General features: G+C 34.9%; 1 protein-coding gene across 2 annotated transcripts; it reads right to left on the bottom strand.

Annotated features, from left to right (window-relative positions):
- Positions 1–3,115: 3,115 nt before the first annotated feature.
- Positions 3,116–6,705, bottom strand: LOC133033721 (uncharacterized). 2 transcript variants are annotated; one of them, XR_009685806.1, is made up of 4 exons: positions 4,862–6,705; positions 4,548–4,773; positions 4,104–4,447; positions 3,116–4,021 (listed from the first exon to the last, which is right to left on the bottom strand). XR_009685806.1 is itself a non-coding variant. In XM_061108779.1 (2 exons), the coding sequence occupies exons 1-2, from the start codon at positions 4,470–4,472 to the stop codon at positions 3,986–3,988; spliced, it is 405 nt and encodes a 134-aa protein (XP_060964762.1). In that variant the 5' UTR covers positions 4,473–4,532; the 3' UTR covers positions 3,116–3,985. The 2 variants fall into 2 exon arrangements, 1 of the variants encoding a protein (XP_060964762.1); XM_061108779.1 differs by lacking the exons at positions 4,548–4,773; positions 4,862–6,705 and having other exon boundaries at positions 4,104–4,532.
- Between the last annotated feature and the right edge of the window lie 17,267 nt (positions 6,706–23,972).

Below are 23,972 nucleotides of genomic sequence, written 5' to 3'. Positions count from 1 at the left end.
TAGTAGTGGCGCTCAACCCAAAATATTCGCTTATAAAGTAAGTGATATGAGTTACGCTCAACCCAACTATTCACTTACAAAGTAAGTAATAGGAGCTACGCTCAACCCAACTATTCACTTACAAAGTAAGTAATAGGAGCTACGCTCAACCCAATAAAGTAAGTAATAGGAGCTACGCTCAACCCAACAAAGTAAGTAATAGGAGCTACGCTCAACCCAACTATTCACTTACAAAGTAAGTAATAAGAGCTACGCTCAATCCAACAAAGCAAGGCCGTCTCAAGGTATTGAGCGGCCTAAAGCGAAATTTAAAATGAGGCCTTTCTTTCATAAAAATTTAAAATAAATATTATTTAAATTATGACACAATATAAATTTTAACTTTTTTTTATCACCATATAACAAAATTTTTCTCACCACGTAAACTTACTCTATAAAGTAATATTTAATTACTAAGAGCATGCATATCTATTAAAGTGTTATATATTTTAGTACTCTTGTTAAAAAAAATCAATAGTGTATAAAAAATTATGTCTATTTTTTTTAAAAATATATACATAACTGTAAAAATTTAAGAACATACATAATAATTAATAAATATATTTTGATTTATAATTAACAGTATTATTTTTGATGAAAAAATGGTTAATACTAAACATGCAAAATACACTTTAATATAAATTTTTGACTAATATTTTATTAATTTTTTATTATCATATATTTTTTTTTTATTTTAATAATTTGTACCTTGAAATACTGTATATATAGGTCACTAAGAAAATTAAATAAGTGTATGTACTATTCTTGACGAAAAAATAGTTAGTATTAAACATGAAAGATAAACTTTAATATAAATTTTCAATTAATATTTTATTATCATATATATTTTTTTTTTCATTTTAATAGTTTGTACCTTGAAATACTATAAGGCCACTAAGAAAATTAAATATATGTAAAACTATTTAAATTGTAAAATAACCACAAATGAAGGATTTTCAAGTAATATTTCACTAATTTTTTACATTAAATATGTGTAAAACCATTTAAATTGTAAAATAACCACAAAATGAGGGAGTAAAGGATCGAACCAACCACCACAACATTGATATTCTCAACCGCTTACCATTTGTGCTATAACACTATTATGCATTTTATTCAATCAAATATTTATATATTATATATTTTAATTTACGTATATTAATTTTAATTTTTCGGGGCCTCAAAAATTGTAGGGCCTGGGGCCTATGCCCCGGCTGCCCCACTCTCGGCGGCCACCGCAACAAAGTAAGTAATAAGAGCTATGCTCAACCCAACTATTCACTTACAAAATAAGTAATAGGAGCTACGCTCAACCCAAAAAAGTAAATAATAGGAGCTACACTCAACTCAACTATTCACTTACAAAGTAATTAATAGGAGCTACGCTCAACCCAACTATTCACTTATGAAATAAGTGATATGAGCTACGCTCAATGAAACTATTCACTTACAAAGTAAGTAATAGGAGTTACACTCAACCCAACTATTCACTTACAAAATAAGTAATAGGAGCTACGCTAAACCCAACAAAGTAAGTAATAGGAGCTACGCTCAACCCAACTATTCACTTATAAAGTAAGTAATAAGAGCTACGCTCAATCCAACAAAGCAGGGCCGTCTCAAGGTATTGAGAGGCCTAGGGCGAAATTTAAAATGAGGCCTTTCTTTCATAAAAATTTAAAATAAATATTATTTAAATTTTGACACAATATCAATTTTAACTTTTTCCTATCACCATATAACAAAATTTTTCTCACCACGTAAACTAACTCTATAAAGTAATATTTAATTACTAAGAGCATGCATATCTATTAAAGTGTTATGTATTTTAGTACTCTTGTTAAAAAAAATCAAGTGTATAAAAAATTATGTCTATTTTTTTTAAAAAAATATATACATAACTGTAAAAATTTAAGAAGATACATAATAATTAATAAATATATTTTGATTTATAATTAACAGTATTATTTTTGATGAAAAAATGGTTAATATTAAACATGCAAAATACACTTTAATATAAATTTTTGACTAATATTTAATTAATTTTTTATTATCATATATTTTTTTTTATTCTAAAATTTTTTACCTTGAAATACTGTATATATAGGCCACTAAGAAAATTAAATAAGTGTATGTACTATTCTTGACGAAAAAATAGTTAGTATTAAACATGAAAGATAAACTTTTATATAAATTTTTAATTAATATTTTATTATCAGATATATATATATTTTTTTTCATTTTAATAGTTTGTACCTTGAAATACTATAAGGCCACTAAGAAAATTAAATATGTGTAAAACTATTTAAATTGTAAAATAACCACAAATGAAGGATTTTCAAGTAATATTTCACTAATTTTTTACATTAAATATGTGTAAAACCATTTAAATTGTAAAATAACCACAAAATGAGGGAGTGAAGGATCGAACCAACCACCACAACATTGATATTCTCAACCGCTTACCATTTGTGCTATAACACTATTATGCATTTTATTCAATCAAATATTTATATATTATATATTTTAATTTACGTATATTAATTTTAATTTTTCCGGGTCTCAAAAATTAGGGCCTGGGGCCTATGCCCCGGCTACCCCACTCTCTGGCCGGCCCTGCAACAAAGTAAGTAATAAGAGCTATGCTCAACCCAACTATTCACTTACAAAATAAGTAATAGGAGCTACGCTCAACCCAAAAAAGTAAATAATAGGAGCTACACTCAACTCAACTATTCACTTACAAAGAAATTAATAGGAGCTACGCTCAACCCAACTATTCACTTATGAAATAAGTGATATGAGCTACGCTCAATCAAACTATTCACTTACAAAGTAAGTAATAGGAGTTACGCTCAACCCAACTATTCACTTACAAAATAAGTAATAGGAGCTACGCTAAACCCAACAAAGTAAGTAATAGGAGCTACGCTCAACCCAACTATTCACTTATGAAATAAGTGATATGAGCTACGCTCAATCCAACGATTCACTTACAAAGTAAGTAATAGGATTACGTTCAATCGTAACTAAATATAAAATTAACTCAACAATGTTACAGTCAGCCAAACTCGATGTACTCAGTCAAGCCGTTCCAAAATCTAAGTTTTAGTGACACTCACTAAGACTTGGACTAGGGGATATAGTACATGGATCAATGCTAAATTTACATCAACGGAATAACATAAAACATCAACAAAATGCAAAATGAAGAATATTAATACCAAATTAAGATAATAAGTCATACCACCGCAAAGGCAACGTTCATACATCAAAGCGTCATAAAATTCAAAAGGGAAATCGCTAAGAGGATGTCCGCACATCAAAAGGATCGTTAAGCATACATACTCAATACCACTATGGCGATGTTCATGCTTTAAACAAAAAAGACTTAAGAGTTTAAATCAATTGTCACTTGTAAACAAAAGGGATAAACTTAAAAAGACCCACTATGGAGCAATGGTACCATATTTAGCAATGGAGAACATCACATCGTCAATGCCACACCCGCCAGAATTAGAAGTATGAGCATCGACACCCATACCAGGGACAGAGGTATGAGCATCGACGCTCACACCAGACATAGAGATATGAGCGTCAACATCCATCTCATTCTCTTGCTCAAGAGCTAAATATTCTTCATGAAGTGCAATAGCACCATCGACATCCCATCCACGATGGAGCCCTTTCTTATACTGTATCATCAACTCCCCCTTGTCTTGATGGCAGTCTTGAGCGAAATATCATCAACCTCCTGGTACAATGCGACATAATTAGCCTCCTACTCCTTGAGTCTGGCATGCACACGCTCCAACTCAGTGTTCAACGAGGAATAATCCAGTTTGAGCTTGTCATATGATGATTTGGTAGTCTCTCCTTCCAGTTTCAAGTTCTCCACTTCCTTGCTAAGTCTAGACTCCTCCTTGTTCAAAGCCTGTTCTTATGATTAAGAGAAATTGTTGTAGAGGACTGCTTGAATAGCCTACAAAAGAAAAGTCGAATTATCATGAGTAACACGCAAAAATAACTACATATGTGTAAATACAAATTCTTTCCAAACTTACTTGGTAAATCGTAGAAACACCATAATTCACTCGCCCCGCAACTCTGATGCCCCTCAAACGCTCTTCATCTCTCGAATGGAGAAGAGCCTTAACATGACCTTTGATAGAAGCAGGGTCAGAGTAAGCTGAAATATTAGAAGAGATGGACAGGTTGATCATACTCTCCTCAATAGACAACACGTTGTCACCCCTCAGTGGAGAAGCCGCAACCACACCATCAGTTAGCAACAGAGAGCCACCAGCTTCATGTTCCTTAGCAGGAACTCGAGATTTTGCAACATGACTTGTGGTCTTCTTAGACCTCTTTCCAAGTAAATTAGTCTTACCCCTAGCAACAGCATCATCTGCTCCACAAACCTCGAAAGTCATCCTCTTATAGTAACGGTCTACAAGAAAACGTTATTCTTCCGTTAAATGACGAATCAAAGAGAATAGACCACTAACCTTCTCTAAAGCTCGGGTCAACAAAAGGATGGGGCGCGCTTGACAACGTTGAGTGAAAAAATACTACCTTCTTGACGTTGCGCAGCTCTCCATAACTTTCCAACACAAGATTTATTCAAAATAAGAAGCTTTTTATGGGCACTATGATCGGAAGGAATAGAGAGCAAGTCGTTAACTTGAGCTTCAGACCAACACCCCCTGCGAGGACATCGAGCAAGCCCCTTACCTACAATGACAAAGAGAAATAGTTAGTATTCATAGACAAATCAAGTATCAAATAAAAAACAACAAAGAAATCAACACTCCTCACTCACTTAAGGTTCTCCATGAAGTAGGAACCACATAATCACTCATTCCAAACAGGTCACCTTTGACAAAACAATATTTCTTCCTCCAACCCCTCTTGTTGCTAGCAACCAACTCTGTTACCCAAGCTTTTTTGTTTGCTCTAAGAATGAATCGATATCGACCTTTATCTGTATCGTGTTGTTTAAGATAATAACTTGACTTGAAATCTACAAAGTCAACCCTCTTCCCCTTCACTCTAACTATGACTTCTATACCCAACAATAACCTCCAAGCATTTGGCATGAGTTGGCTAGGAGCTACCCCATAATAGTCCAACACTTCTTGTACAAATAGAGGGAAAGGGAATCAAAAGCCAATCTTAAAAGGAAATTCATACATACAAACCCAATCGCCACTATCCCAATTGGGACGCTCAACGATAGTTGGAAGTCACATTTGTATAGAAGAATGAATCTCATATTGATGTCACATGCGTAGGATATCTCCCTTAGTCATACTCGACCTCGGGTTGTCCCTCAAAAAGTGAAGGGACCGCCCGACATACTCATTCTTATCACCCTCATAATCATGTACCATTATCGCATACTGAAGAGCTCGAGGCTCTTCATCAATCTTACATACACTCTCATCAAAAACTTCCCCCTCATCATCACTGTCAACCAAAGTGACTTGAGGTAATGGTTGAGCATTAGGGATATCTTCATCACTATCCAACATTGAGTGAGCACATCCTTCTGTAGAAGAAGGGATCCCAATCATTAATGGTGAAGTCACACTTTCCCAACATTCCATCTCACCACTCAACAAGAGTATGGTCACAAACACTAGACAAATATTAATGATCTAAGTGTTAGGCTATTTTTAGCCTAAGTTCCAAGTCGATTTCATAAGCGTTTTCTCAGTTAATGTTGCCTTTTGGAATGCTTTTACGCTCGATTTTCCTTGTTTTAGGTTCTCGATGCATTACAGTTCAAATTTTATCAGTTGGTGAAAAGACGAGACATTCTGGAGAAAAATCTGCTGAAGCTGCCAATTTGGCCTTCAGTAGTCGCGACCAGGTGAAGCCATAGTCGCGACCCTTTTCCATGGTCGCGACCATGGTCGCGACTAGGGGATTAGGCAAAAAGGGGTGTTTTTCCAATTGGCCTATGGTCGCAACAAGGGCTTTATGTAGTCGCGACCAGGGGTGAAACACGAGATTTTTGACCAATTTCGAAATTTTGCCATTCAGAGGTAGCAACCCTAATTCCTATATAAGTGTAAAGACCGCTTAGTTAATTTGAAAATTAGCAGTTAATTATGATTAATTATGAAAATTATTTATAGCTATTTAAATAATTTATTATACTGTTATTTATTGAATTCAGAGATGCATTTTATGTCATGTAGTAGTTTGCATAATTTTGCTTTCCGGTGCCCGGTATTTTGGAACCCGGTGTTTGGCTCAGTAGAAATCACAACTTAGTATGTTAGTAGTTTGGGACGGGTTATTTGACATTGGGAATGTCGGGAATGGCCGGGAATTTAGAATTTCCCAAAAAGACCCCTTTAGTGTGATTTATGTGATTTTGGTGTGGAGGGGCAAAATGGTCTTTTTGCCCCAATGATATTTTGTCTTTAGTGATTTTATTAATTGAAAATAAATGTTTATTTTATTGTTTTTTTTGGCTGAAATGAGTGATATATGCTATGTGGCTTTTATTTCTTTTTTCAAAAATCAACACTTAGAAAAAAATTTCTAAAAACCACTCTCTCTTTTCCTCTCTCTCTCGGCTGGGTGTGTGTGTGCAAGGAGTTGGATTCTTTCTTTGAATTTCAAGCAATTTCTCTTCCAATCTAAGCATTCTTCAAGCTAGGTAAGCTCCTCTTCCTTGTTTCTTTAAAAATTGTTGAATTTTGATGAATTAAGTGTTATGCATGCATGATTATTTCGTTGTGGTTGCTGCTGTGTTTTGTGGTTAGATTCTGTTAAATTAAGGTTGTTGGAGTTGTTTTTGAAGCATGATTCTTAGGTTGAGCAAGCTATGGTTTTTCTATGCAAAATATATGATTTTTGAAAGAAACGTCTTGAATCTGTTGCTGTGTTGTTGTTGATGTTTTTAATTGTTTTCAGAGGCTATATTATGCTTGTTTAAGTAGATTCAAGCTTGGTTTGATTGCATGTTAGCTAGGTTTGCTCAAGTTTGAGTTTAGAACTCAAAGCTTGAGATTTAATGGTGATTTGTGATTATGTGCAATCTGGGTAGTTTTGTTGCCTTAGAAATGTTCTAGGGGTTATATGGAGTAGGTCTGGAAGGTGTGAATTGATTTGGAGTTGATTTGAGCAAGTTATGAAAATTTGAGTTTGCTGCCTGCGAGGAACCGGAATTCCGGTTGTGCATCCGGAATTCCGGTTGTGCATCCGGAATTCCGGTTGTGCATCCGGAATTCCGGTTGTGCATCCGGAATTCCGGTTGTGCATCCGGAATTCCGGTTGGGCAACCGGTCTACCGGTTGGGGAAAATTCAGGGACCCTAGTTTTCCTTGTTTTTATGTTTTAAGGGGTATTGCCATGCTTTTTATCGATAGGGAAACTTTTAGTTCCTAGTTTAAGTCCCCGGGAAGTGATTTAGCGTGTCACTTATAGTGTTGCGATTTTCATGGTTTAGGAGCACATGTCCGTAGCGCGCGATTAAAGTTCCAGTCAGGTTGACCGGCACACCTGAATTCGGAATCCAGGTAAGATTAGTATAACAGTATGCATATGTAGATTACATGTTTAGCGTGCATGTACGAAGCCTGTTAGATTACATTAGTTATGTATGTTGGCTTCGAACCATCCAACCATGTCACGTCGGTACAGGCTGGAGTATGACCAGCAGCCGGAGTATGACTGGTTCGACCGATCAGGCTGACACTTGGTTGGTGGTTCCGTACTATTGACGTATCCCGTCGGTATAGGCTGGAGTATGACCAGCAGCCTGAGTATGACCGGTTCGACCGATCAGGTGGATATAGTAACACGTCGGTACGAGTGGAGTATGACCGGCGGTCGGAGTATGACCGGTTCGGCGATCGGGTTGTTACGTGTCAATAGTACCGTCCCTATGAACGTTCGAACTCGATGCCGTGTTGGACACGGCAGTAGTGGGACTCAGTATCGTGTTGGACACGGCAGTTAGGGTTATGATCAGGGGTATGGGCGTCTGATCATGACCGGGATTTATGTATGAGTATTCTTATGCTTTTCTTACTGAGTCTGTCGACTCATAGTTCTACGTTTATGTGTAGGTAAAGGCAAGGCTAGAGCTGATGGACCGTGAGCGAGCTTATGAAGGTTGTACATGTCGGGGCGGTTAGGCCTGGAGCGTACGATCCTCGGGACAGCAAGGCTATTTTTGTAACTAGTCGCTAGGCGACAATTATTTTGTATGAACAGTAAACTTTTGTAAATGATTTTGTAATCGGGATCCCGAGTCTTTTGTAATATTATTTTATAAGTTTAATAAAAAAGCAAAAATTTTAATTAATCACGTTTTCCATAAACCTCGTTGATTAGCAACGAGCTGCACAACATGTTTAAAAATCACTTAATACGCCTATGTTAGTTAGGGTGTTACAATTTGGTATCAGAGCCGCCAGGTTGTCTTCCGAAGATCGTCACGACATGTACAATCATCATCAGCAGTTAGCTCGTTTCGCGGTTCAGTAAGCCTTTATTGCTTTAGTGGTTTATTTATTTATTTATGAAAAAAGAAAAGCCTGTTAGGATGCATGTTAGTAGCCTGATAGTAGAATAGGCGCATGTTTCGTTTTTAATTTCCAAATTAAGCGGCAAAGTGAATGGAACCCTTGTATGAACGGTTCCGGAAGCAAGCACCTCCGGTCATTCTGGGAGGTCCAGATGTGATGAAGGCCGAACAGTGGCTAACGGTGATCACCAAAATCTTGAATTTTATGGGTGTCACTGGGAATGACAGAGTGGTGTGTGCCACTTTCCAGCTTCAAGAAGACGCTCTTGTCTGGTGGGACATGGTGTCTCAGATTCATGACGTCACCACCATGACCTGGGAAAGGATCTAGGAACTCTTCAATGCCAAGTATTATAACGAGGCGGTCAGAAGCGCCAAGAGGAAAGAGTTTGCCCACCTGACCCAGCGTGAGAATACGAGCGTGACTAAGTATACTACTCAGTTCGATCGGTTGGCGAGGTTAGCCTCAGGAATAGTTTCAACCGACTTCAACAAGAAAGATAAGTACCTGGACGGGTTAAATGTGAAGATTAAGCATGACTTGATGATCACTACCGACGATAAGATCACCTATACTGAAATGGTGGAGAAAGCATTGTGAGCTGAGGGCGCAGTTAGATGTATGTTGGAATCAATTAGGACTCCAGTATGTGGCGGGGCTCCTACCCCTCCTACGTCAGGTTTCAGCAGGGGAGATAGTGGTTCGACCATGGACTAGAGGAGGAAATCATCCACTGCATCCGGTGGCTCGCGGCAGAACAAGAGGTTCCGAGGGAACCAGAATCAAGACGGTCGTGAGGGTAGTGTCGAGATCCGTTATTCCTACTGGAGTGTCTCATTAGCTAGAGGCATCCTCCGGGTGAGTGTTTAGGTCAAGGATGTTCTTGTGTGGCTGCTAGAATATCTAATAAATTGGATAGACCGTATGATAGATATGAATCAGGGTTTGGAACCCTATTACCTGGCGGAGAGTTGGTTATCTCCAACAGGTGGATTAGGTCTATGCCGATCAGGATAGATGGTAGGGAGTTAAGTGCTGATTTAATAGAGATGAGTTTAGTAGAGTTCGATATTATTTTAGGAATGGATTTCCTATCTAAATATTTGGCGAGCATTGATTGTAAAAGAAAGATGGTGATCTTCCAACCGGAAAGTGAAGAACCATTTGTGTTTGTTGGTTCAGTTCAGGGATCTCGGATCCCGGTGATCTCGGTTATGTCAGCTAGAGATTTATTGCATGGCGGTTGTTTAGGGAATCTGGCCATGGTGGTGGACACCACTCAGCCAGATACCATTCAGCCAGAGGACATCAAGGTGGTTCGGGAATTTTTGGATGTTTTTCCCGAAGAACTTCCAGGGTTACCACCTCAGCGGGAGATTGACTTTGTGATAGACTTGGCACCAGGGGTGGAACTAGTTTCCAAAGCCCCATATAGAATGGCTCCAGCTGAACTTAAGGAGTTAAAGATTCAGCTTCAAGGGTTGCTTGACATAGGGTTTATTCGGCCCAGTGTGTCACCCTGGGGAGCCCCGGTTTTATTCGTCAAGAAAAAGGATGGATCTATGAGGATGTGCATCGACTACAGAGAATTGAACAAGCTGACGGTGAAGAATAAATATCCATTACTTAGGATCGATGATTTATTCGATCAGCTTCAGGGGAAGACGGTCTTTTCTAAGATTGATCTCCGTTCGGGTTATCATCAGTTGAGAATCCGAGAGGAGGACATTCCGAAGACGGCTTTCCGCACTAGGTATGGACATTACGAATTTCTGGTTATGTCATTCGGACTAACCAATGCTCCTGCAGCATTCATGGACTTGATGAATAGAGTATTCAAGGATTTCCTCGATATCTGTGTGATTGTGTTTATCGACGACATCCTCGTGTACTCTCAATCAGAAGAGGAGCATGAATTACATCTTCAGATGGTACTGCAACGGCTTCAGGAACACAAGCTTTATGCCAAGTTCAAGAAATGTGAATTCTGGCTATCTCATGTGTCCTTCCTAGGGCACATTGTGAGCAAAGATGGGATCAAGGTAGATCCCGGGAAGATCGAATCCGTCAGGGATTGGCCGAGACCGAAGACAGTGACAGAGATCAGAAGCTTCTTGGGTTTAGTTGGGTACTACCGTAGGTTCGTGGAAGGGTTCTTAAAAATTTCTATGCCCCTAACCGAGCTTACAAAGAAGAATCAGCGATTTATTTGGTCAGACAAGTGCGAAGCTAGTTTTCAGGAGCTAAAGCAGAGGTTGATTACCGCTCCAGTGCTAGCTTTGCCTTCAGACAAGGAGAAGTTCGTAGTTTATTGTGACGCATCCAAACAGGGTTTGGGGTGTGTATTGATGCAGGCCGATCGGGTTATCGCTTATGCCTCCCGTCAGTTAAAGGATTACGAACAGCGATACCCGACTCATGATCTAGAGTTGGCCTCAGTGGTTTTTCGCATTGAAGATTTGGCGGCATTACCTTTACGGAGAAAGGTGTGAAATCTATACCGACCATAAAAGTTTCAAGTATTTCTTTACTCAGAAAGATTTGAACATGAGACAGAGACGTTGGTTGGAATTAGTGAAAGATTACGACTGTGAGATCCTTTATCACCCTGGGAAGGCCAATGTAGTGGCCGATGCCCTGAGCAGAAAGGGTCCCGGGCAAGTAGCTAGTATGGTTCAGATCTCACCTCAGCTAGCAGAGGATATGGTTAGATCCAGCATTGAGTTTGTGGTAGGTCAGCTTCACAACTTAACGCTGCAATCTGACCTGTTGGAAAGAATAAAAGTCGCTCAGATGACGGATCCAGAGTTAGTGAAGATCAGAGATGAGGTGTTGGCTGGTCAAGCCAAGGATTTTTCAGTGTCAGATAACGGGATGCTTTTGTATAAAGCTAGGGTTTGTGTTCCGAATAGTGTGGAACTTAGGAATGAGATCTTTGATTAGGCTCATTCTACCCCGTATTCTCTGCATCCCGGCACCACTAAGATGTACCAAGATTTGAAACCGTACTTCTGGTGGAGCGGTATGAAGAAGAATTTGGTAGAATTCGTATCGAGATGCCTCACTTGTCAGCAGATTAAGGCTGAACATCAAAGACCAGCAGGGTTGTTGCAGCCTCTAACCCTACCAGAATGGAAGTGGGAAGATATCACGATAGATTTTGTGGTCGGGTTACCTAGGACCACGGGTTTGTTTGATTCCATCTGGGTAGTGGTGGATCGATTTACGAAATCTGCTCATTTTTCTGCCGGTTAGAATGACATTTTCAGTGGATCAGTTGGCAGAGTTGTATGTCAGAGAGATAGTAAGACTTCACGGGGTACCGAAGTCTATAGTTTCGGATAGGGATCCGAAGTTCACCTCCAAATTTTGGCAAAGTTTGCAGCGAGCAATGGGTACAAAGCTGAAATTTAGTACAGCATTCCATCCTCAGACAGATGGTCAGTCCGAAAGGACAATTCAGATATTGGAGGGCATGTTGCGAGCCTGTGTCATGGATTTTGAAGGCTCATGGAATAAGTATCTACCGTTGGTAGAATTTTCTTACAACAACAGTTATCAGAATACGATAGGGATGGCTCCCTATGAACCGTTATACAATAGAAAGTGTAGATCTCCCATTCACTGGGATGAGACAGGGGAGAGGAAATACCTTGGTCCAGAATCAGTACAGCGGACCAATGAGGCAATAGAGAAGATAAAAGCTAGAATGCTTGCCTCACGGAAGCGAGACAAGAGTTACGCAGATCCGAAACGCAGAGATGTTGAGTTCCAAGTAGGGGACCATGTGTTTTTACGGGTATCTCCGATGAAGGGGATCAAACGTTTCGGGAAAAGAGGCAAGTTATGCCCTAGATTTACAGGACCTTTCGAGATTCTCGAGAAGATAGGTCAAGTGGCATATCGGTTAGCATTGCCTCCAGCTTTATCAGCAGTTCACAACGTATTCCATGTCTCGATGTTGAGAAAATACGTTTCAGACCCCTCTCATATACTCAGTTATGAGAGCCTAGAACTAACGACGGACATGACTTATGAAGAACAGCCAGTGCAGATCCAGGATAGAAAGGATAAAGTCCTTCGGAATAAGACCATAGCTTTGGTCAATGTTCTGCGGAGAAACGACAAGGTGGAGGAAGCCACCTGGGAGCTAGAGTCAGATATGAGAGCTCAATATCCAGAGTTATTCAGGTTAGATTTCGGGGATGAAATCCTTTTAAGGGGGGAGTAGTTGTAAAGACCGCTTAGTTAATTTGGAAATTAGCAGTTAATTATGATTAATTATGAAAATTATTTATAGCTATTTAAATAATTTATTATACTGTTATTTATTGAATTCAGAGATGTATTTTTATGTCATGTAGTAGTTTGCATAATTTTGCTTTTCTAAGTGTCTCGTATTTTGGAACCCGGTGTTTGGCTCAGTAGAAATCACAACTTAGTATGTTAGTAGTTTGGGACGGGTTATTTGGCATTGGGAATGTCGGGAATGGCCGAGAATTTAGAATTTCCCAAAAATACCCCTTTAGTGTGATTTATGTGATTTTGGTGTGGAGGGGCAAAATGGTCTTTTTGCCCCAATGTTATTTTGTCTTTAGTGATTTTATTAATTGAAAATAAATGTTTATTTTATTGTTTTTTTGGCTGAAATGAGTGATATATGCTATGTGGCTTTTATTTCTTTTTTCAAAAATCAACACTTAGAAAAAAATTTCCAAAAACCACTCTCTCTTTTCCTCTCTCTCTCGGCTGGGTGTGTGTGTGCAAGGAGCTGGATTCTTTCTTTGAATTTCAAGCAATTTCTCTTCCAATCTAAGCATTCTTCAAGCTAGGTTAGCTCCTCTTCCTTGTTTCTTTAAAAATTGTTGAATTTTGATGAATTAAGTGTTATGCATGCATGATTATTTGGTTGTGGTTGCTGCTGTGTTTTGTGGTTAGATTCTGTTAAATTAAGGTTGTTGAAGTTGTTTTTGAAGCATGATTCTTAGGTTGAGAAAGCTATGGTTTTTCTATGCAAAATATATGATTTTTGAAAGAAACGTCTTGAATCTGTTGCTGTGTTGTTGTTGATGTTTTTAATTGTTTTCAGAGGCTATATTATGCTTGTTTAAGTAGATTCAAGCTGGTTTGATTGCATGTTAGCTAGGTTTGCTCAAGTTTGAGTTTAGAACTCAAAGCTTGAGATTTAATGGTGATTTGTGATTATGTGCAATCTGGGTAGTTTTGTTGCCTTAGAAATGTTCTAGGGGTTATATGGAGTAGGTTTGGAAGGTTTGAATTGATTTGGAGTTGATTTGAGCAAGTTATGAAAATTTGAGTTTGCTGCCTGCGAGGAACCGGAATTCCGGTTGTGCATCCGGAATTCCGGATGGGGTTTTGAATTTTCCCAGAACCGGAATTCCAGTTGGGCAACCGGTCTACCGGTTGGGGAAAATTCAGGGACCCTAGTTTTCCTTGTTTTTATGTTTTAAGGGGTATTGCCATGCTTTTTATCGATAGGGAAACTTTTAGTTCCTAGTTTAAGTCCCCGGGAAGTGATTTAGCGTGTCACTTATAGTGTTGTGATTTTTATGGTTTAGGAGCACATGTCCGTAGCGCGATTAAAGTTCCGGTCGGGTTGGCCAAGCACACACGAATTCGGAATCCGAGTAAGATTAGTATAACGGTATGCATATGTAGATTACATGTTTAGCGTGCATGTAGAAAGCTTGTTAGATTACATTAGTTATGTATGTTGGCTTCGAACCATCCAACCCTGTCACGTCGGTACAGGCTGGAGTATGACTAGCAGCCGGAGTATGACCGGTTCGACCGATCAGGCTGACACTTGGTTGGTGGTTCCGTACTATTGACGTATCCCGTCGGTATAGGCTGGAGTATGACCAGCAGCCTGAGTATGACCGGTTCGACCAATCAGGTGGATATAGTAACACGTCGGTACAGGCTGGAGTATGACCAGCAGTCGGAGTATGACCGGTTCGACTGATCAGGCTGTTACGTGTCAATAGTACCGTCCCTATGAACGTTCAGAACTCGATGCAGGTGTTGGACACGGCAGTAGTGGGACTCAGTATCGTGTTGGACACGGCAGTTAGGGTTATGATCAGGGGTATGGGCGTCTGATCATGACCGGGATTTATGTATGAGTATTATTATGCTTTTCTTACTGAGTCTGTCGACTCATAGTTCTACGTTTATGTGTAGGTAAAGGCAAGGCTAGAGCTGATGGACCGTGAGCGAGCTTATGAAGGTTGTACATGTCGGGGCGGTTAGGCCTGAAGCGTACGATCCTCGGGACAGCAAGGCTATTTTTGTAACTAGTCGCTAGGCGACAATTATTTTGTATGAACAGTAAACTTTTGTAAATGATTTTGTAATCAGGATCCCGAGTCTTTTGTAATATTATTTTATAAGTTTAATTAAAAAGCAAAAATTTTAATTAATCACGTTTTCCATAAACCTCGTTGATTAGCAACGAGCTGCACAGCATGTTTAGAAATCACATAATACGCCTATGTTAGTTAGGGTGTTACAATAAGGGACTCGACTTTTATGACAAAAATTATCAGAAATCAAATTTCCGAAAAGTGAATGAAGGAGGAGAGGAAGCTATTGTGACGATCGGGAGCGCAATCACCAACTAGTTCTTTCTTAACTCTTGAATTTCTCTATGTTAATTTCTATTCTAGATTTAATTATGGATGTTAGTATGGTTTTTATGAACTAAATTCCACATTGGGAAAGACGATGAATGTTGATTAAAGTTTTTGCTTAGTTAATGATAATTGCCATTCTTTTTATCTTGTTTGTGAAATTATCTATATTTGTGTGTAATTCTATGTTTAAGATTGATCACCTTCTACATGTTCTATGATCTCAATTCAAAATCTGAAAAGTGAGAATTGAGAATGCTAAAATTGGATAATCTAGGTTTTATGTGAAACGAAAGTATTTGCATAACCTGTGTGTCATTTATATTATTGCTTAAAGTGTTGGATTATATTTTACCAGGATCTTAGATCTACTCACAAGTATGTTGTTTAAACACCCTAAATATGAACTTTCTAAAACGATAAATTAAACACATATAAAGTTAAGAAAACCTTACATTGATGCAGCGGAATTAATGTCTCCTTCCACTCAGATCTCTAACCCTTGTATCCTTTCTGTAGCAGAGTATAATCAAGATCTGAGCCCGAATGTCCTTCTACTTCAAGTTTGATCCTTCACAGTCTTTCAATCTATGATTCAGTTACTACTTGCTCTGTGTGGGCACTCACTCTTTCACTAGGTCACGAAATTGATGAAGGGAAAAGAGAGGGATGATTTCGGCCAGGTATAGAAAGTGGGGAAGGCTCAGTTTTTCTAAAGAGAGAAATTTCTGTCAGAAAGTTGATCTGAAAACTTGTTGATTTGACTGAGCCATCACTTTCTATTTATAGGCAACTACTAGGTTTAGGTTAGGAATTATTTGGCATTAAAATAATGAAAATATTAATTTGAAAACCCACAATAAGTGGCCAGCCATGGTGTAGTATTGGGCCTCACTTGATTTTGCAGTTTTACCAAATTTTATCTCTATTTTCTCAAAAACGCCAATTTTCCAATTCTAACCTTTTAAATGCCAAAACTAATTATTTAATAACTAAAATAGATTATTAAATAATATTGTCATTTAATTTAATTATTAATTAGACATATAAAGTCCATTAATAAATAAATAAACCTAGAAACTCTTTTCTTTACAATTTCACCCCTGCTCAGTGAAAATTCATAAAATTAGACATAGTCTAACTTTAGAATTATAATTGATCAATCACGAATCAATTAATGAGTCTTACAAGTAGAATGTTCTCAACTAGAATGGGGACCATGGATCTATATGCTGAGCTTCCAATAAGTGAACCAAATTTACCAAGTAAATTCCTACTTATTAATTCTTCGTTGAATCCACTCTTAGAACTTAGAATTGCACTCTCAGACTTATATAGAGCATATTGTATGTTCCACGATATCAATATACTATCTCATTTAACCATTGTTATAATCTTATTGTGATTTAAAGATCCTCTATATAGATGATCTACATCGAGATGGGATTTCTTTACCGTTCTCACCCCTCAATGTATTTTGTCCCTTAAAACACTTAGCTACCTGTAAATGGTGTTTAGTGATCTAATAATTAGTCAGTTAAACAAGAGCTCATCCATTTACTTCTATTTGCTAAGCTCGAAGGGAATCATCACTTGACTTCTATACACCAGTAGAAGCTATAGATTCCATATTTATGTTCAGCACTCCCACTCAATCATACTATCATGTTCCCAAAATATACGTATCACCCTGACCCAAAAGTAGACTTAACTAATAAATCAAAGAACATGAATAACACTCCTGAGTTGAGCCTAAGCATATCAGGATTTAGATTCTTTTAATCTTAAGATCAACTACTGATATTGACTTGGAAAGATATGTATAACGGTAAGTTTGTAATATCTTAACTTAGTTGCAATATCGGTCCAGTCCAATGTATACTCCATACATTCGAAACTAGTATACTTTACTAATGTCCTGGAAAGAACATAACACTTACTCCAAGTGTAAGTATACATCATCGGTGATTATCACATTAGTGTAAACCCAATAACACTAATGAAACAGGGACCAAGTCTTTTGATTCATATGATCACAATCACATTCCACCGTGTTGACGATACTGTAATTGTGAATAAACATATGATCTGGATTTAACTGATTTTATATGTATGAATGTAGTAAACATATTAAACCATTAGCATGTAGAATTCATGCAAACATCAATCACTTCAAATTTCTTATGTTGATAACTAATCAGATTGTAAAGAGTTTTATTTAGGGCATAAAACCCAACAAACTCCCACTTGCACTAATATAAAACAAACTGTGCAAATAGGTCAATCTTATGTCTTGATCTTCAGATCAAGTGTAGTATATTCGAATCCACCCAAACTTCTGGAAACTAGTTCACAAAAACTCTTATGAAACATTCTTTACTATATGTTTTACTTATCAAGGGATACTGAAATCTTTACTGTTTTAAAAGTACATTTGAATTAACAGAAAACGTATCTCTCATATTTTAAAATATGTAATTGAGATAATACAGTGTAGACTTATCTTTAGTGATATAACTTTCTTGGATTTCGAATACACAAAGTTATAATTCTTCTCTGGTAGAGCTTGAATTATTATACAATAATTCCTCCACCCCCAAAGTAAGCACCATCTCAAGAATTTCGAAATTAGATGGTGAGATACAAGGACAACTGATACACAGTTCCTTAATATCTAACATATAGATCACTTTCATAAATCCTTCTTGAATATCTTCTAATGTTCCCTATTTGATTACATCTCAGATAGCTCCCACTCAATAGCAGATGTCTGGTTAAATAATACTTTTAACCTCTGATTGTTTAGAGAGTTACCTAGTTGTGACTTTTGTATTAGTCTGAAACTTTAAGTTAAGACTAAGTCATCAACATAGCAGACTAGTATTTTGAAGTGAAAAATACATGCCAGAGATAAAGTAATCAAAATTAAGATACCATCAAATTTTATGAGCATTGAGAATTCTTGGTTCAAGTCATTCGAATGGACTGAACTAGAGTTCTTTATCTTATTCTCATAATTCTGATAAGCTATTCCTATCCATGTGAATGGTTAGATTTGCTTTTCAGTAGTGTTCTTAAGTACCTATCACAAGTATCAACCTAATAAAGATGGGTATAGAACTTTAAAATTCTCCCACTCAATTAAGGTAGTGTGAAACTTTAACAAAGAACTTTCAAAGGTATCAAACTTTTACTTACAACAGTAAAATCGAAATGGAACATACAATCAAGATCAAGAATTTATATTGACAATAGCTGACTCATTATATTACTTCCATGTTTAAAGAAGATATGTGTTACATAGGGAATTGTGGAATAGACTCCACCCCTAAGAATATACATATAGGGTACTATGGATAACCTCCACCCCTAAGTATATAGAGATTATGATCCACCCCTAAAGGTTGTAAAGATCATGATTCTCTAAGTGTGATAGAGTTTATGTGGAGTTGAATACTATCCAGAGTTCATTAGATATAAAAGATCGTTGAACTGCATAGTTTTCTTAACTTTTCTCCACTCCTATCAGATCAAAAGATCCTTTTATTAAACAAATTCTTAATAATTGTATGAGAATTAACAATTATTAATAAACATAGAAATAGTTTCTATTGTTTATTTAATATAACTCTATGAAGAGTTGTAAATATTATAGAATTTGCATCAATAATAAAAACACTTACACATACAAACATACAAATATAATGTGGTAATAATTGATGAAGATAAAATTAAATGAAGCTCAATCTCATAAATTGCAATAGTGAATTTCGAAAATAATAAACTTTATTAATAAAAAAAATGTATTACAACAATATGAGAGAAACAGGGATAAATATCCCTAACTAAAATTTGAAATCCAAATTGTATTTAAACTAAAACAATTAATTCAAAATAAATTGAAGAGCTTCATCTTCATCTGGACGATTTCACCCTTGGTCCAGCTTGCTGATCCAACTCATCTGAGTTCAAGTAGCTTGGCCTATAAGAAGAAGAAAACAAATAAACAAAGTTAGTCCAGAATCATAAATCCAATTGGATAACAATTCACTAAACTCTTAAAGTTTATAAATGGAAATACCTTGTTTCTTTGCAAGAAGTTTAGGACACTGGGATTTCCAATGACCTTTTTCATTGCAGTAGAAACACTTTCCTTGTGTAGCATCACCAGAAGGAACAGCCTTTTTATTCTTTATGGCTTTAGTTCGCTTCTTGGTGTTGTTCCACTTCCTCTTCGATTTGGGCTTTGAAGCAGAGGCAACATTTGCTTCAGGTTTTATCGTCCCATTACCATTCCCAGGATTGTGAGGTTTACTCCCTTTCTTCTTGGGTCCTCCAATCAAATTTTCATAAGTTTGAAGGTCATTGACTAATTCATGAAAGTCAATTTTCTTCTTATTCATGACATAATTTGATGTGTATGGTAGAAATGCTGGAGTCACGCTATTCAAGATAAGACTTACTTGAGTAGCACTGTCCATTTCAGCACCATGATCCTGGGCTTCTTGGACATAACTTGACATGAGGAGAACATGGTCACGCACGTTTTGATGAGGTTCCATCCGTGCATTAATGTACTTCTTATTCGCGTCAAAGCGTGACTGAAGTGATGCCTTACCGAATAGCTCATTTAACTTCGTCATAACTTCAGCAGCCTTCTCGGTTTTAGAAAACCGAGTTTTGAGGGTGTCAACCATGCTAGAAAGCATAAAGTATAGAGCTTTGTCATTTGCTTTCTGCCAACACTCATACTTTTCTTTCACAGCTTTGGATGCATTCCCCAGGCACTTCAGGTGACGGCTCAGTTAAAACAAACAAGACACTTTCTCCTATGAGAGCAATATTAATGTTCTCATTCCATTTATTGAAGTTAGATCCATTCAGCTTATTTTCAGTCAACAGTGACAACATGGGATTTATTTTGACAAAACAGGATACTACAAAATAATAGAAATCAACAAATAGAAATAAATAATGGTTTAACACAAAATCAATTCAGAAATTATAAGCACATAGCAAGTAGGAATGATATGAGAAAATACTTAAAAAATTCAATCCTAAATAATTTCCAAGGTTTTTCAACAAACTGATATCAGTGTCCCGTTTAGGCGAGAGTCAAAGCTACCATCTATTGAATAGAGTTGTCAGCTCATCTAAAATGTTAAACATTCTAGCAACCTTTTATTCGATCAAGATTGGAATCCAGCGTTGTCCCGTTTAGGCGAGAGTCAAGGCTATTCTATCTCATGAACTTCTACCATTGTTTCGCAATTTGCAAGTCAAATATGGTCGCCACCATTAGGGTGATCTATACCATATAAAACACTTACAAACCACTTATCATGCGAGATTAAACAGTGCGAAATTGCTAATGAACGTTCCTCCATTAGGGAGGATTACTCACTAAAACAAACGCGGTGTAAAACCCACAATGGAGATCGAATATCTTAATAATAATAAAGCTCATTCTTTAATATGTATTTTCTTTATTATTCTAATAAATAAATTCTCATTAAATTCGAAATTAAGAATTGAAATTCAAAAAATAAGAATTTAATATAATATTTATAAAATTATACTTAGATGGTGATTGAAATAAAATTAATTATTTCCATCTTAGTAATAATCTTAAATATAAATATTAAGGAAATTAATTTAAGTTGAATTAAATTAAATAATTAGAACTTAAAAATTTCCTTTGAGAATATATTTATTGAGTTCGAAAATTTAAAGTATATAAAAGAAATATACTATTTTCGAAAATAATAAAATTAGAAAAGAAATACTTCAAGCAAAAATATCACCTATCTAGATTTTCTTTTGACTAGTTAATTCAATTTCTAATAATATATATATATATTTTTTGAATTAATTTATTTTAAATTAATCAATTAAATGAAAAAATTATTGATTGTAGTTGGTCCAAGAATTAATTAAAATAAATAATTAATTTACAACTCAATCTATTTTTCAAAAAAAAAAAAATCAAAAATATTGCATAATTAAAATGCAAATTTCGAAATTGATTAATAAAATAAAGAAAAATATATATTTTGAAAATTATTTAAATTTAAGTTGAAAAATTAAATTTCAACCTAAAAATAATTTTCTATTTAATTAAGTGTCATGAAAAATCAATAAATATTTAAGTATCATGATGAAAATCAACTTAGATATTTAGATTCTTCAAGTTAATTAAATGTATTAAATTCAAGAAATAATAATTAAGTGTAGAGAAGGCTTAATTGTTTATTTCTAGTTTAATACTAGGAAAAATATACTTAATAAAATTGTACCGAAATTAATTATTTAAATAATTAATTTCACAAAGTATATTATTTTTCCTATTTAAATATTAGAAATAATAAGTAGTCTAGAAATTATTATCTAGAAAATATCTTATTTGACTAAGTATCTTTTCAAAAATTTGAAAAATATCTAATTTAAGTTATATAGAAAAAATCTAAAACTTAAATAATTTCAAATTTAGATTTAATTAAATATCAAAAATTAAGTTGTAACCACTTAATTTGAAGATATCTTTTTAAGTTAATATTTGAAAAGATATTAACCTAAAAAAAATATCTAAATATTCCATTTTAAGTTAATATTTGAAAAGATATTAAATTAAAAAATATCTTAAGAATCTTTAATAACTAATGCCTAGGATTCCTCAACTTGATTTAAAATTTAAATCAAATATTCAAATTTAAGTTAGATAAGAAAAATCAGTTGATACAACTAATTTATAACTTAAATATGAATATTTAATTAAACAAGCTCCAGAAAGAATCTAGTTAGTTAAAATTCTATATTTAATTAAATACAAGAAAAATACAAATAGTTTGTCTAGAAATAATATCTAAAACTAAAAGTGTTTTTCTTAAAATTAACTTTAAAATATTAAAATGAAAAATAAATTTCCATATATTTTAAAAGTTAATTATGTTGCTAATTCAATTTTATTAGGTCAAACTAATATAATTAACCTAGTACAGTTATTTAAATCAGGCAAATGGGCCTTCACAATTGGGGTAGTTCATGTGAGGGAGTGTTGGGTTCAGTATGTCGTACCCACTTCTATGGCTCCCAACTCTCACACAAGGCCCAAAAGAGAGGAATTTAACCTTAAAATAAATAACTGTTATTAATTGAATAGGTCCAATAACTAAATGGACCTAAATAAAATCTATCATGGTGTGACATTTTATTTAGCAACAACCTATATGTATATATATTAAAACAAAATAAACATATAGGCTCACACAGGCACACTTTGGATGGATCCTATCATGTTGCTAGGTCATACACAGATGAAAGAAGATTGTAAAATTTGCTTGTTACAAATTATTAACTTAACCAAGGGAGCCATCAGATCATTAGATCTGGCAAAAAGTAACCATGTCTATTTGCAATCAAGTAATAATAGGTTTTAAAAAACTTACACACAAGTTAAAACCACATACTCCTGCAACAAGGTTAGCTGGATAGTTGGAAGTAGGATTAATTTAATTTTAAATAAATAATTTCAAAAAAATAAATAATTAAAAAAAAATTAATTTAAAAATAATTTAATTTTTGAAAATAAAAAATAAAATAAAATAATATTTATTTTTCGAAATTTTTAAAAAAAAATTATTAATTTAAATTTCGAAATTATTAAAAAAAATTTAAAATTAAACCTACAATTTTGAAAAATTAGGTTTCAACTAACCTAAATATCATTTCAAAATTTGCTAACTACTTTTAAAATTTAAATGTTATTTTATAAATAAAAATTAAATAAAAATTAGAAAAGATAAGATAAATATCTTTTTCAGATTTTAAATTTAATTTAAATAAATAAAATAACAAAATTTAAAAGTTAGCAAAATATCTTACATCTATTTAAAATTACATGATTATAATTATCTTATTTTAAATTTAAATAAGGTCAAAATATCTAAAAAAGATTTAATTTAAAAAATATATATAAAATCTGACCTTAAATTTAAAAATAAGATAAGATATAATCAAATTTAAAAATAAGATAGATTTTAAGCAAGAAGATAGATACTAATTCTATTCAAATTCAAATTACACTAATATCTTGAATTAAATTTAAAAAATATTAAATTAATTCAAAATGATAATTAGAATTGAATTAGGAATAGTAATAGTATATATACAAAACTATACAAAAAATCGGAAGTTAATTCCATGAAAAAGCATGAAAAATCGAAGAAAAACGAAAAAATTGTGAGCTGTACGGACAGTTTTCGCGATCGCAGGAAAATTTCAGCACAGCTTCGTTTTTTTTTTCGAATCTTCAAAAAATCATAACTAATTCAAATAAAATCGAAATTGAGTTCTGTAAAAGGCTAACTTGCTTAATTTTTTCCATACTATCCAATAAAAATAATTCCAGAAACAGAATCGCAATTATTTTTCACGAAAATTTACAAACATCAATCAATCATCAAATAAAACTCAATACAACATGATACCATCCAAAAACAAACAAACAATCGTTTTAAAGTCCAAATTTCTTGTAAGTAAATCAATTACCATGGCTCTGAGGCCAGTTGTTGGATTATATTTTACCAAGATCTTAGATCTACTCACAAGTATGTTGTTTAAACACCCTAAATATGAACTTTCTAAAACGATAAATTAAACACATATAAAGTTTAGAAAACCTTACATTGATGCAGCGGAATTAATGTCTCCTTCCACTCAGATCTCTAACCCT

The sequence above is a fragment of the Cannabis sativa genome, chromosome 1 (assembly GCF_029168945.1).
Source record: "Cannabis sativa cultivar Pink pepper isolate KNU-18-1 chromosome 1, ASM2916894v1, whole genome shotgun sequence".
Classification (NCBI taxonomy): domain Eukaryota; kingdom Viridiplantae; phylum Streptophyta; class Magnoliopsida; order Rosales; family Cannabaceae; genus Cannabis; species Cannabis sativa.
The sequence above is the reverse complement of the archived record's forward strand: the minus strand, read 5'-3'. Positions and strand labels throughout refer to the sequence as shown.

Coding starts and splice junctions, on each gene's coding strand:
- LOC133033721 (XM_061108779.1), bottom strand. CDS start 4,472: ATGACTTTCGAGGTTTGTGGAGCAGATGATGCTGTTGCTAGGGGTAAG. Junction 4,022..4,103: donor GTGTTTCTACGATTTACCAA/GTAAGTTTGGAA, acceptor TTTCTTTTGTAG/GCTATTCAAGCAGTCCTCTA.